We start from the raw sequence: 13,709 nt of genomic DNA on the forward strand, positions 1-13,709 counted from the left end.
GTGAACTAAAATGAATCCGTCAGATGTCAATTAAGCATGAAATAATACTCTTGATGCACGGAGAGATGTTTTTTCCATCGAAAAAAGTCACAAAGTCACATGAGGTGAAAATTGTGAAAAGTCAGGATCTTTCTTCTGGTTTTTAACTTGGGTCTAAAAACAAGGAGTATTTTTCGGAGATTACGCGGCAACCTGTGTGTTCAGGAGTCGTCTATCAAAGGCAAAGATCCAGAGGAGAAAGAAAACCCCAAAACACAAATCTATTTATTGAGACAAATTCAGTACAGGAAGGGAAATATTTGGTTAGCTCGGCGGCAAGCGGTCGGCGGTGTTGGAGCAGTCCACGGTTGAAGTGGGGGGGAACAGCCGGCCCTTTGTTTGCGGACAGAATGGTGCACTCCGTGGGGTCAGTGCAGGAGGCCCAACATCACAGACAGAAGGACACACACTCACATTCTCCCTCTCTCACTCACACACATGCATGTTTGCCTGCACATGCATGCACACTCACACAAAAACCATAACATTCCTCTGCTTCTATGAATGTTTTATTAACCATGTGAATGGGTCAAAGAGTTACACCCCCTAGCACAACTATGGTCTCCATAGTCACACACACACACACACACACACACACACACACACACACACACACACACACACACACACACACACACACACACACACACACACACACACACACACACACACACACACACACACACACACAAAAAACGCGCTCCTGCTCTTTCTCAGACTCACACACCTACCTACCAGGCGGAGTGGATGACGTTGACATGGTGGGATTCCTGATCTTAATAACTGTCCAACCTGTGTCTCCTTGTCTATCTCCTTGGTATCTGTCTGAAAGCAGGGCAATCTTTGCCACAAACAAGCATTACAGTTTTTCTCAATCGCTAAACCCACTATTTAGAATCAAAATTCCTTTCATCAAACCAACAGCACAGCCATCGAAACAGAAAACCATTTCTCTACAACAGTATACCATTTCTCATTGATATCACACAAAATGCAGATGCTAAGCAGTGTTTTGCAAAACAGATCACACAATTCTCTAACTGAAGTTACAATTCTCTACACAAAGATCAAAAATCTGTTGTGTAACTCATGTCTACAAAACAACAAATAATCTTCTCACAGTGGATAACACTTCGTCATAAACTTAGACCATAGCTACACTAATTGACACTTGATGTGCAAAATATTAACACTTGTTATCAGTCAATCACCCCATTGAAAAAGGTAACTCCATGGAATGTACTGTATACCTTACAGTAATGATGTTACATTGAAAACATTTACATGATAGAATTTGCATGACTGTACTTAAAATATTTTTTTAAATGGTGCCGGTAAAGCTATAATAGTGTTGATATGACTTGCATAGCTCTTTGAGATGTTCATATGGGGAGGATTAGCTATAGCTGATACAACATTTTTACAGTCAGTAATTGTGGTCTTTTCCTTTTTGCACATTGAGAAATGTTTTTTTTTGTATTGGGGTGAATTGAGTACTTCACTTCCATGTAAATGAATTGCTCACAGCTGACATCAATGAATTTCCTATAGTAATTGTAATTAGTGAGAATCCTATAAAAGACCTCCCTCACTTCAGTAAGATGTTTGTGTAAACAAAATGGCTGATCGAGTAGGTAGAGGAGCTCTGAGAGGAAGAAGGAACCCTGTTGTTCAGCGAGGAAGAGGGAGGGCTGATGTTCAGAGAGGAAGAGGGAGAGCTGATGTTCAGAGAGGAAGAGGGAGAGCTGATGTTCAGAGAGGAAGAGGGAACCCTCATGTTCAGAGAGGAAGAGGGAGGGCTGTACGTATGCGTGGTGGAAGAGTTGAAAGGGGACCAATGCGAACAGTAGTTTCGGACAACACCCGTGCAACTATTGTGGACCACGTCATAAACCATGGCATGTCCCTCAGTGAGGCTGGCCAAAGGGTTCAGCCCAATATACCGAGATCAACAGTGGCATCCATTATTAGGATCTTCAGGCACGAAAATAGGTAAGCTACTGTAACCCTTTTTTACAGCACTTCATGCATTTCTATTTTGATGTAGGTTTCGATCACTGTTTTTATATTACAGTACATAACATTCTCAAATATTTATTGATAGAACTGAAAGAGCACCCCGCTCTGGTGGCAGACGAAAGGCCTTTACTCCAGAACAAGAGTCTGCCATTGTTGATATGGTTGTGGCCAACAATGAAATCCGCTTAAGGGAGATTCAGGCCAGAATAATTGCAGACCAGGATGTCTTCAGTAACATTCAGTCTATAAGTGTTGCAACCATTGACCGGGTGTTAAAGAGGCAACACCTCAGAATGAAACAGATCTATAAGGTTCCTTTTGAACGCAACTCTGACCGTGTGAAGGATTTAAGGCACCGGTATGTACAGGTAAGGACCTCAATCACACTGATGGCTTGCCTATATTTTTAGTATGTCTGACTGCTTACAGTAATGTAAAACGGTCCTCTGTTTGTTTCATTTTCTTTAGCGAATGATGGAGCTGGAAGGCAATGCATTACCACATGTTTTTGTATATGTGGATGAAGCAGGCTTCAACCTCTCCAAAGTGAGGAGACGTGGGAGGAACCTTATTGGGCAAAGAGCGACAGTCTTTGTTCCAGGCCAAAGGGGAGGAAACATAACTTTGTGTGCGGCTATCTCGACACAAGGCGTCCTTGCTCACATCCCTTTAATGGGAGCATATAACACGCAACGTGTCCTTGCCTTCCTGGATGTCCTGTATGACGGACTTGTGCCACCAGAAGAGAGGGATCAAGTGAGGTCGGTTCACGTGGTCATATGGGACAATGTGGCATTCCACCACTCTCGTGACGTGAGGGCATGGTTTGAGGCTCATCCACACATGGCCATGGAGTTCCTCCCTCCATACTCCCCATTTCTAAACCCCATTGAGGAGTTCTTCTCTGCCTGGAGATGGAAGGTTTATGACCATCATCCTCATGACAGAATGCCCCTTTTGGACGCAATGAATGCTGGCTGTCGGGACATCTCTGCGGAATCCTGTCAAGGGTGGTGTCGACACGCAAGGAGATATTTCCCACGCTGCCTTGCAAGGGAAGACATACGCTGTGACGTAGATGAGGCTATGTGGCCAGACAGACGCCAAAGAGCAGATCAGTAAAGTTATATAGATCTCATTCTCTGCTTTACTGCTGATTTACATCATTTACCCATGTTATTTTTTTCCAGTGTATTGCTATTCGTCTTTTGTTTCTGTTACGGTGCTCTTCTGAAAATGAGACAATAAAAACAATGGCATAGTTACAGTAAGACTCTGTTTTTCCTATATGTAAGTTTGTTTCTCCCAACTTGTCAGTTTTCCGTTCAGTTTCCAATATCGATAGCTTGAGGTTTGTGTATTGATGATTGTAGTCAGTATTTAGTGTGCCACTTAGTAATGACTGTTCAAATAGTCTTCTCATGAGCTGACAAATGTTTGTTTTTGGAGAAGGTATCTGGTTTTGGAAGGGGTATTTTTAGTTTTGAGTGCCTTAGAGCACTTTGCAAGAAATGTATATTGTTATGGTAGAATGGGTTATTATGGTGACCGGAGTTTCAGTTATGAAAACACATTTGTCTCATTAGAGGACAATTTGTTCTGTTTCGATCGACTTATTCTTTTTTGTGACCAGTATTTTCAGTTTTGGTCATGTAAGTGCATTTTGCAAAAGATATTCAGAGTTATGGCAAGTGTGTTTCTGTTTAGATGGCTATGCTCTTGTTTTGAAGAAATGAATTTAGATTCTAAAAAGTGGGTTTAGCGATTGAGAAAAACTGTAAAGCATTGGTTCATCTCCAAAAGATTATTCACCCAGAGTGGTATCTAGCCATGCACATACTTGAGGTCCAGTACTATGGATTTTTGTGGTTATATTTGATGGTTAATTTTGTGGTCACTTTGTGGTACAACTCAACACAGAAGATTCTCTCCGGAAATTAGGATGCTATCTGGAAAGATCTTGCTGTTTCTCTTTTTTATCTGAGCTATAAATTAATATTTCCCATAAAGTTTGTTCAACAATTAGGGGGAACTCACCGTTTAAAAAAAATCATGCAGTATAGAATGAATTATGGCTGCAGTTTTTGCCTGTATATTTTATCTGCTTGGAATCTTCAAGTCTTAAGCAATTTCAAAAAAGACACTGGTGCTTTCTGCTTGAGTCCCTGCAATCCTGAGTGACCTTTGGTAAGTTAGAGTTTGACCTGTTGTTTTGTCTACCCATAAAATATTCCAGAGTTACAAAGACAAGTCACTTATAGAAGCTTTAAACATCCTGGAGGACACACAACATGAGAACATTTGACTTAAACTACCCCCCTCTTTATTTTTTATGAGCAAAAGACACTGCCAGTTAGTCCGTCCCCCGTAAGTGCAAAGCACTGTTCTTTTTGGACAAACCATGACAATATCAGTCACTAGAAGAGGACTGGCCAAAAGCTGATCCATATCAATTCCCCGGTGCCCACACACAAACATCTATCAGACCCCCCCGCTGAGCTCTGGAACCAGAAAGTCTCAACCAATATCGTGCAAAGGTGTTAAACTAGGAGCATTTCCAGAACCAACCATCAGTCCTTTCACCACACACACACACACACACACACACACACACACACACACACACACACACACACACACACACACACACACACACACACACACACACACACACACACACACACCCCCACACACACACACACACACACACACACACACACACACACACACACACACACACACATACACACACACACATACACACACACACACGCGTGTTAATTCCTCACACTTCTCCACACCCCCACAGAGAGCAGAACACAAGTCTTGTTTGCTTTGGATGGCTCTGCGAGGGGACCTCCATGGTGGACAAACTAAAACACACCGCTGTACCACAGCCTGAGTAGTCATATCGCAGTGCTGCTGCAGAGATCATCACAAGTTATGCAACAATCCACATTGCATCCAGCTGGTAATTTCTGTTTCATGTCTCCTTGAGCTCCATGGTGCACTGGTGCATGCTTTGTATCATGGTGACTGCAGTTTGACTCAACCTTTTAATGGGATTTCTGGTTCTAGTGATCACACTGCTGCATGGCCACACTTGGCCTGAAAGTGTCAACATGCGTGTGATTGAATCAAAATCAAAATGTGTGGGAGTCAGATCTCAGTGTGAGGCTGACTACTTCCTTGTGTGGCTTAGAAGATCCAGTAGCTACATGGGCAAAATCCAATTTTTGTCAATTTAAACCTGTCACTTAATACACCCGTGCCTCACACTGAAATATTAGTTGTTCTGAAGCGACATGTGTAACCGTAGCCTTAAATTATCCCCCAGTTTGAGATTTTTTAAGATGAATCTAAAGTGGTTTGTCTGTCCTGCTGTCTTTTTATCTTATTTGATCTAGTCACAGTGAAGCTGCTTTCCTCGCAGTCGCGATGGAGTGAAGAGCATTATGTAGATAATGCCCCACATTAATCTCACACTGGCCTACATATTCAGGGTTAAAGGTCAAAGCAATTTCATGTTGTCGTAACGTATTATGATCCTAATGTCCTGGTTTCATATATTACTTAAATTGTCCCTCCCTCTATCCCTGCTTACACAAAACGTAGCATTATTTCCGTTCATAATGCTACGTTTTTCCAGTTTAAACTCTTGCATTTGAATGATATAAAATAACTTGAGCTACTCTTTTTGTTTAATATGCATATAGGGCCTACTTGTTTTTTTTACCACGTGCTTCTTCAGAGAACCGCAATAAGATACTCCCATGTTGTCTTAATGACTTTTTAATGGGTTGTAAATAACAGAGAATGACAGCTCACTGTTGGGAAATTACTGTTTGGTTTTCAAATGTTATTACTTCCAAATAAACAGCAGTATATCTTTGAATATCAGTTTGTGCAGTCAGGGGTTTTCTTTTAGAGTGGTCATTCTCAAATGCCGATCTAAATTCTCAGTGTTTTGACAAAGGGGAAAACAATATTGTATGCATTCAAACAATTAACCACAATAATTAATCATATCTTGTTTTTCAAGGATGACTCAACAGGGTATGGGAAAAGGCAAAACATTAATGTGTTTTTGTGCCGTGACGAAACCAAAGAGCATGCCACTTCTGCAAACTACTTCATAATTCTCCTCGGATATCACACACACCCACACACACGCACACACAAAACACATGCACACACACTCTCTCCAGAATAGTCCAGATTTAAGACCTGTCGCTGGTGTGGAACTTAGTGAAAAGGAGTATCCTGTGGGGCCCTTGGGGGCCAGAAAACTACTATGTAGCTTTGTATGTGTGCTTGCGGGTAGATGTGTGTGTGTGTGTGTGTGTGTGTGTGTGTGTGTGTGTGTGTGTGTGTGTGTGTGTGTGTGTGTGTGTGTGTGTGTGTGTGTGTGTGTGTGTGTGTGTGTGTGTGTGTGTGGTGGCAGAAAGTGACCCGAGAGGCCCAGCTAGTTACAGCCTCTCTGCTGGAGACCACCACTTCCACAAAACAAGCATTGTTGGTGCAGAGCTCCAGACACCAGAGACACACACTGGAAACAACTTGTATGTGCACACACAAAAATACATGCACACCACAGGAAGAAAAAATGTTTGCAGTTTGAAGCGGTAATTCTAACAGAGGGCATGTTCTGTTAGCTATGATTAAAATCACAAAGTCCCACGGAAGAGTCTCGTCTATCACAGAATTTCACTAGGAAACTGTCTCTATCTCACACGCACACACGTATACACACAGTACAATGTACAAAATGGGGATCACTAACAATAGCCCCTGGGTGGTTGGTCAGACTATTATTGTAGGTGTTTCTATGTTAATTATGTGTGACTGAGAGCATGTCAAAATCAGTTACTGGAAATAATGTGGTGAGCTGGAAATTGTGAGGTGGAATTACTGTGCCCACAAAAAAATGTTTATTGAGTTACAACAGTGGCTTTGTCACACAATGAGTACTGTTCTGATACACTGTGCCAAAGCCACTGGATCAATGTTATTACTCAAACGATGCAAAACAACATAAGGAAGACATCATCAACATCATCATCATCATCATCAGAGAGGGGAGGGGAGGGGGGGCAGCATCATGACCTCCACTTCTGGCTGTGCGCGCTGCAGAGACCTAGTTGGCTGACAGGATAATACGTCAGCACCTCTCACCGCTGGAGTATAACCCCCTCAAGCCTCTGGTGGTAACACAAACGTAAGCGTAAAAGTAGCAGCTCCAACTGTTGCCCGGACTAACCCATTCAGCATCCACGTCTCTCACAGCCTGACAAGGAGGAGTGAGACGGCTCGCCGAGCACGAAGCGGAAAAGTGCCGAGAAGAGCTGGAACATTTACGCATAGCCTTTGTTTCTGGATTGTGTTTGCGTGTTAAAGTCCACCTTTGATCATCTTGGACATTTGTCTGCACCTCTTGGATTTTGTATTCATTTCAGCACTTCAATGGCAGCTCTGAGAATGAAATTCTCGCACCTGTTCGTGTTGATTTTAAACTGTTTCCTGCATGGTGCTGCGTCAGTTAAGATCATGAGAGGGCGCACACAGGACAGTAGCTTCCTCCAGCCCTCGTTGGACATGTTCTCAGATGACCCGGATCAGGACATGGTCTCCCACCACATGTCCAAACTGTACGAGAAATACAACAGGGAAAACCGACTCAAAGAGGGAAATACTGTCAGGAGTTTCAGAGCAAGCCAAGGTGTGTTAAGAAATAGATTTACCTGCATTAAATAAGCGAAATTGCTCAAATTCTGTTTTTGATTTAATTATGAAACATTTAAGAAAACACGTTTAAGCCCTTAGTGCACCTGTAATCCTACGCAAAAGGAAAAATAAATAGTCATAAAGCTCCCCTGATCCTCTCCATGGATGGTTATTAAAGTGCAACCGCTCAGCTAGATGGTTTTTGCAGACGCTCTAAATAGGTAGGATTGTTTTTGGAACAGTCTGAGAATGCATTTAAATGATTTTGGGATGCTGTGGGCACACTGTTTGTGGCAGCAGCTGTGCCCCCTTCTGCTGTGGAGTCTGATCAATTACCGCAGACAGACGCGCAATAAGTGCAAGAATGCATGCAATTCCCTGCCAGCAATGCCCGGCTTCACACAGTGAAACCTCAGCGGCAGTTACGCGCTGCATAGGTTCATTGTCGTGGCTTCTCCATGCTCCTGTTGTGGCTACAGGACATGTGTGACTCCACGTCATGGAGTCAAGGGGCTTAGAGCACAGTCGGTCCTCTCTGTCTGATGCTGTTTTTATAAACACAACTCATAGACATTTATATCCCTCATGGTTCTCAGATGGCATATGATAACACGTGTGTATTTTTACTGCAGAGGCTGGGTGTAATACAAGGAGAGATGTAAGAGAGTTTTCACAACAATGTAAGATCTGTTAAAACAGTTGATTATGTCTTGGTGTCTGGGCAGAGAGCGCTGGCTGTATTGGGCTTAAGGGTGAGCTTTAAGAGAAACTGAGGTAAGCATTTCCATATGCAGGCTGAATCCGAGGTAATGTATATCTCTTGAGTCAGTCCATACTTCCGCTGAACTCTTATACAATGAACAATAACTCTGCTGTTGAAGTTAATGTTCATCATGAATATTTAGCTCTCTGCTCACCCTCCTCCACCCCTGCCAGCCAGATCCCCAGAGCCTGGTTCCTCTTAAGGGCACCTTCGGAAATCCTACCAAAGCGTGCAACCGTTTAACAGCCACACAGCAGTCATGTAACACAGAACAAGGAAAGGTGTTTAACTTTTAAACCTGAGCAAGAGTGCTTTAAGTGCAGTTTGATACAAAATGGTTTTGTCCTTAGTAATTTATCTTTCTTTAATAACAGTTCAGATAGTTATCAAATAAAGTTCCCTGCTGGATACTGTTTACCAGTGGGATATCTTTAAGATTATATTTAGATTTTACAAATCTCATTCTTTGGATAAAAGTTTTGATTCGCTTGACTACCTGCCACTGACTGATTGATTGTCTTTGCAGACTCCTCTGACCGCGGGACGGTGTACCGACTAAATCTTACAACCCTCCAGGACTCAGAGGTTATCCTCTCTGCCACATTCCACTTCCTCCTCGATCGGCTCCCTCATCAAAAACCCTGGTTCTGTAAACGCTTCAAAAGCCCATCCTGTCGTTCATCAGCCATCCACCCTTCTCCGTCCATCAGCCTGTTACTTCGCTCCGTCTCCTCTGGGTCAGAGGTCAGATCTGGGTCAATGGGGTCACTCCTAGGCAATGTGACCTTCCACCCCCACAGGAGAGGGGTGTGGCAGATGAAAGATGTGACCCAGGTCATAAAGGAGGCACGGGACAAGGGTCATCTCCTGGTGTCAGTGGAGTTGGGGCAACAGCACCTGAGAAAACCAGAGGGGGCGCTGTCTGGTGGCAGCCTGCCCTACCTGCTGCTGTATGCTAATGACCAAGCCTTGGCAGAGCCCAACAGCGTGGCTACAAGCCTTCAGAGGTATGACCCGTTTGGTGAGGGAGGAGAGCCTTCACTCACTTCTAATGGACCTAACTCTTCACCAGGGCCAAAAGGACGTGAGAGAAGGGAAGCAACTGCGACCTTTGACCCCATACTGAACAATGAGCTGCCTCAGGTTGACTTTAGACCTGATGGGTACAGAAAGGATGACCTCTGGAAGAGCACTTGGTACCTGGCACTCAAACCTAAATCAGGAAATCAAGAAAATAAGAGAACGAGCCAGGAGGGAGAAAGAGTGGAGCAAGGTAAAGGGCTTCATGTCAATGAAGAACCTCAGGTTCTGAAAGAAGAAGAAAAACCCCAACAGGAGCTCAAACCTGATCACTCTACCGAGCAAAAACTCAAAGACAGTCGCAATCCTACTACCAGTGATGAGCGGAAGCATGAGCGGAGACATGAAGGAAAGGATGGAAAAAAGCACAAAGGAAGCACTCACTCTGAGTCACCTGTTCTGAGTTTTGATGAACAAACGATGCGTAAGGCCCGGAGGAGGCAGTGGGGAGACACCCAGCAAAGAGGCTGCTCCAGGAGGAACCTCAGGGTGGATTTTGCAGACATTGGCTGGAGCGAGTGGGTCATAGAACCCAAAGCCTTTGATGCCTACTACTGCGCTGGAACATGTGGGTTCCCGATGTCCAAGGTAGGATCACAGACATCAAGTAACTCTCATTTGTTTCCAAAACAGCATTAACACCTTAAATTAAGAAACTAAAGCTATTCTCTTTTCTTCTTCTGTTTTTTTCTTCCAGGTGGCGAGGCCGTCTAACCATGCCACCATCCAGAGCATAGTGCGTGCGGTGGGGATCATCCCCGGAGTTCCTGAGCCCTGCTGTGTCCCAGAGAAGATGAGTCCACTGGCTGTGCTCTACCAGGATGAATCCAGGAACCCAGTACTAAAGGTTTACCCAAATATGTCCGTCCAGTCCTGCTCCTGCAGATAGGAAGGGGAGGTCAATGGGGGCAGAGGACAAAACAGGGTGGATGTGGAGAGAAACAGAAAACAGGATACATGGAGACAGAACCATACCTCTGTTGTTAAGTGGTTTCTTGAGAAACAAAGTCACTTTGGCCGTGGTTATTCCTCAAGGAACATATAGGCTGTAGAGAAATCACTTCCATCTCCTCTGTCCTGCGGCAGCAGACTTGAAGAGACATATTGTCTGGCGTCTGCCTTAGCGAGAGGAACAAAGTCACACATGTAAAGTCAGGGCTCCACAGACGCCCATTGAGTTGATTCTATGTTTGACATAATAGTGAGGATTTCATGGACAGGAGCATTTTCCTTTTATCTCAGAATGTACTTGCTTTTCAAACAGCTCACAGTGAGTTTGTGTTCATGTTTTCTTTGGACACAAGGGCTATAAATAAAATACTTTATTGATGTATCATCAGGCAGCTTACACCGTCACATACAAAAGACAGTAATTATATAAGATCTTTCTTATTTTTGTAAGTACTGCGTGCAGCGTTTATTTTTGGCAAAAATGTAGGGTTATAGTACATTCTTGCTCGGCATATCTTAAAAAGGAAATATCCAATGGATCTTAGAGGGCATCTGGAATTCATTTACACCCACCAACCCCCTCATAACACTTCAAGAATGTTATAATGAAACCAGAAATATTTTTCTATTTTGAATGTGAAACTTGGTTAAGAATAATTTGTCATGGTTCCTAGGTTATGTATTACTATATTTTTAGAGAATATGGTGTTTTGTACATGTGTATTTTTTAAATTATGAAAAGGTAGCCTTCTATACATTAGAATAAAATGTAATTTAATCTCTTGCTGGAATATTGTTGTTTCAAACACTTTGTGTTATTTTTGGTCATTACTGTGTATAATTTTTGATTCTTGGGGGGGGGAGGGACTTTTTTGTCAAAACAAACCTAAAAAGGGCACCACTGTTCAAAATAACTTTGTACAAAAACAGGAAGGTTCCTGCAAAGCCCCTTGAACCCATTATTACCCCATGCCAAAGGCTCAGGCGTCTGTCGTCCGGGAAATAACGTACCCGATGCAGCTGCCGTGGATTAATGGTTGATGGAGGAGGCAGGCACGCACCTATTAGGACGTCAGCCACTTGAACTTCAAAACCATGGGCACTTCCCCTTTTCTACCCCTCCAATGAAAAGCTGAATATTCCAAGTGCAGGATGTTCATCTCAAAAGCCCTTTTAAGAACAGATGCTTACAGACAAATGATCTCAACCACTTTACTCAACTGCTTGTCACTTTTCTTCATAAGAGGAAGAAGGTGGCCCACGTGGTGCCTAAACAGGGTGTCAAACTGACAGAGAAATGACAGAGGAAGCCTTTTGATTATTAACTCATTACGCTGCGGTTGTTCTGTCGTGAGGCGGAAAAAGTTGGCACGGAGTACCACATCTGCTGCAGCAACAGAATGCTCTGAAGTTCAAGACTGGACTGTCATTTCATCTCAAAGACAGAGACATTAAGGGGGACGCTTTGGGGGAATGGAACAAAAGATTAAAACCTTTAAACTGTTTATTGCAGTTGAGAATAATGCTATAAATGTGTTGGCTTGAAATTGAGACCCCTGTCATCATCGCCTAACAAATTGTGCCATCCCTCATGTCTGTACTGCTTTGTCCATTAGACTATAAAAAGTAATCATCCTATTTGTATGTTGTTGGCTTTTACGTTCTTACAGCAAAGAATCAAAGGCTTTTTATTGTGGCTTTTGTGACACCAGAACACCCCGTTATTGTTCTGAAAACAGATCACTACAAATATGGCAATGACTCAACATTTGGATTAACTAACTAAATCACCAAGCAGCATGCCAGACATCTATGATTTGGTGGGTTTCCATGATAAAGAAAAAAGTTCATTAACAATCATTTGTAATGAGTTTAGATCACTTTAGGGACCTTTTTTCAGTTGGACTTAAATATGTTTTATTTAATGTTCTACCAGAAACAACATGACAACTTTAATACAAGGTGAATACTTTATATAGTAAACCAATAAGTATAAAATACAAATCTTATATTATCCTATTAGCTTGGTAAAAATTGTGTTTTTTTGTGTAGCATCATGTTACTGATAAGGGGAGATACATGTCGAATGACTTAATACACAATTCAGTTTTCTCCATTTCGAACAAGTGGAAATGTTCAGCTGTATGATGATGATGATGATGATGATGATGATGATGATGATGATGCTTATTATAAATCATGTTTGCATTAATAAATGTTTTAGAATAGGCTGGCCCATTTATAATCGGCATATAGTATATAGATTTTTTTCCTGATTTCCAGACTGATCCCTCTTACGGTCCAGAGCCACAGTCTGCTTTTACAAAGTGAACCTCATGTCAACCACAATCACAGTCACAGGAGAGTGCTCACAATGTTCAATCCAGCCGAGAAAACCACAGTAGTCTAGGCTCACGTTCAGAGCCCAATATGCCCAAAAGCCAAAACCAAACGAGGCAAGTGGGGGAACCAAGAACAATATTTGTGTTTCCACTTGATGACTGTTCAATTAAAGCAGAGCTATTCCGCCATTATTAGACAACAAAGGATTTTCTGTGTCTGGGCTGAAATGGCTCTTTCCTCACATGGTTTCTGAGCTCAGAAAACTAATAGTGCTGTTCATTACAGACATAACTTTAATAGAGTGACACTGTGCTTCTTAATCACCCATTTAATCATGTGGGCCGCTGGGTATTTCATTTGAATATCAGTTGTTTCCTTTAGAAAGTGAAACAAATAAATGCTTTTAGTTTCTTGAAAACATTCAGAACTTTTACTAAGCCAAGAAATCCATTTTCATTCTGGAAGCAAATCATTTGTCTAAGATCAGTCTAAGACTATAGCATGTTTTGGTGTGTTTGGTCTCAAATGACACATTTTTGCAGGGTGTTGCTTTCGTGTTTTGAGTAAGTATCATTCTAAGAAAAAAAAAACAGCAAAATGGTTTGTGGTTTGAAGAAACTGGAGGATAAACTCTATAAATTGTTCTCAAATAAAGTAGATAATAACAGTGTTGGAAGGTTTACATCCCATTACAGAGTGACTGAAAAGGTCTGAGGCTTGACTTTCCCATGAACTTCTTGCCGCCTCATTTACCTGCAACAGAGACGGCTATTTATGTCCATCTGTCTGC

General features: G+C 42.4%; 2 protein-coding genes across 2 annotated transcripts; both read left to right on the top strand.

The window, feature by feature from the left end:
* The first annotated feature begins 900 nt into the window (after nt 1-900).
* Nucleotides 901-3,834, top strand: LOC307043538 (uncharacterized protein). Its single transcript, XM_079688041.1, has 3 exons — nt 901-2,031; nt 2,144-2,426; nt 2,527-3,834. Exons 1-3 carry the CDS (start codon nt 1,658-1,660, stop codon nt 3,178-3,180), a joined length of 1,311 nt encoding a protein of 436 aa, XP_079544167.1. The 5' UTR covers nt 901-1,657; the 3' UTR covers nt 3,181-3,834.
* Nucleotides 3,835-7,212: 3,378 nt separating this feature from the next.
* On the top strand, nt 7,213-12,804 carry gdf10a (growth differentiation factor 10a). The gene is made up of 3 exons (XM_079691071.1): nt 7,213-7,777; nt 9,072-10,213; nt 10,323-12,804. The coding sequence occupies exons 1-3, from the start codon at nt 7,522-7,524 to the stop codon at nt 10,512-10,514; spliced, it is 1,590 nt and encodes a 529-aa protein (XP_079547197.1). The 5' UTR covers nt 7,213-7,521; the 3' UTR covers nt 10,515-12,804.
* Nucleotides 12,805-13,709: the final 905 nt, after the last annotated feature.

This window comes from Notothenia rossii (assembly GCF_949606895.1).
Source record: "Notothenia rossii genome assembly, chromosome: 6".
NCBI lineage: Eukaryota > Metazoa > Chordata > Actinopteri > Perciformes > Nototheniidae > Notothenia > Notothenia rossii.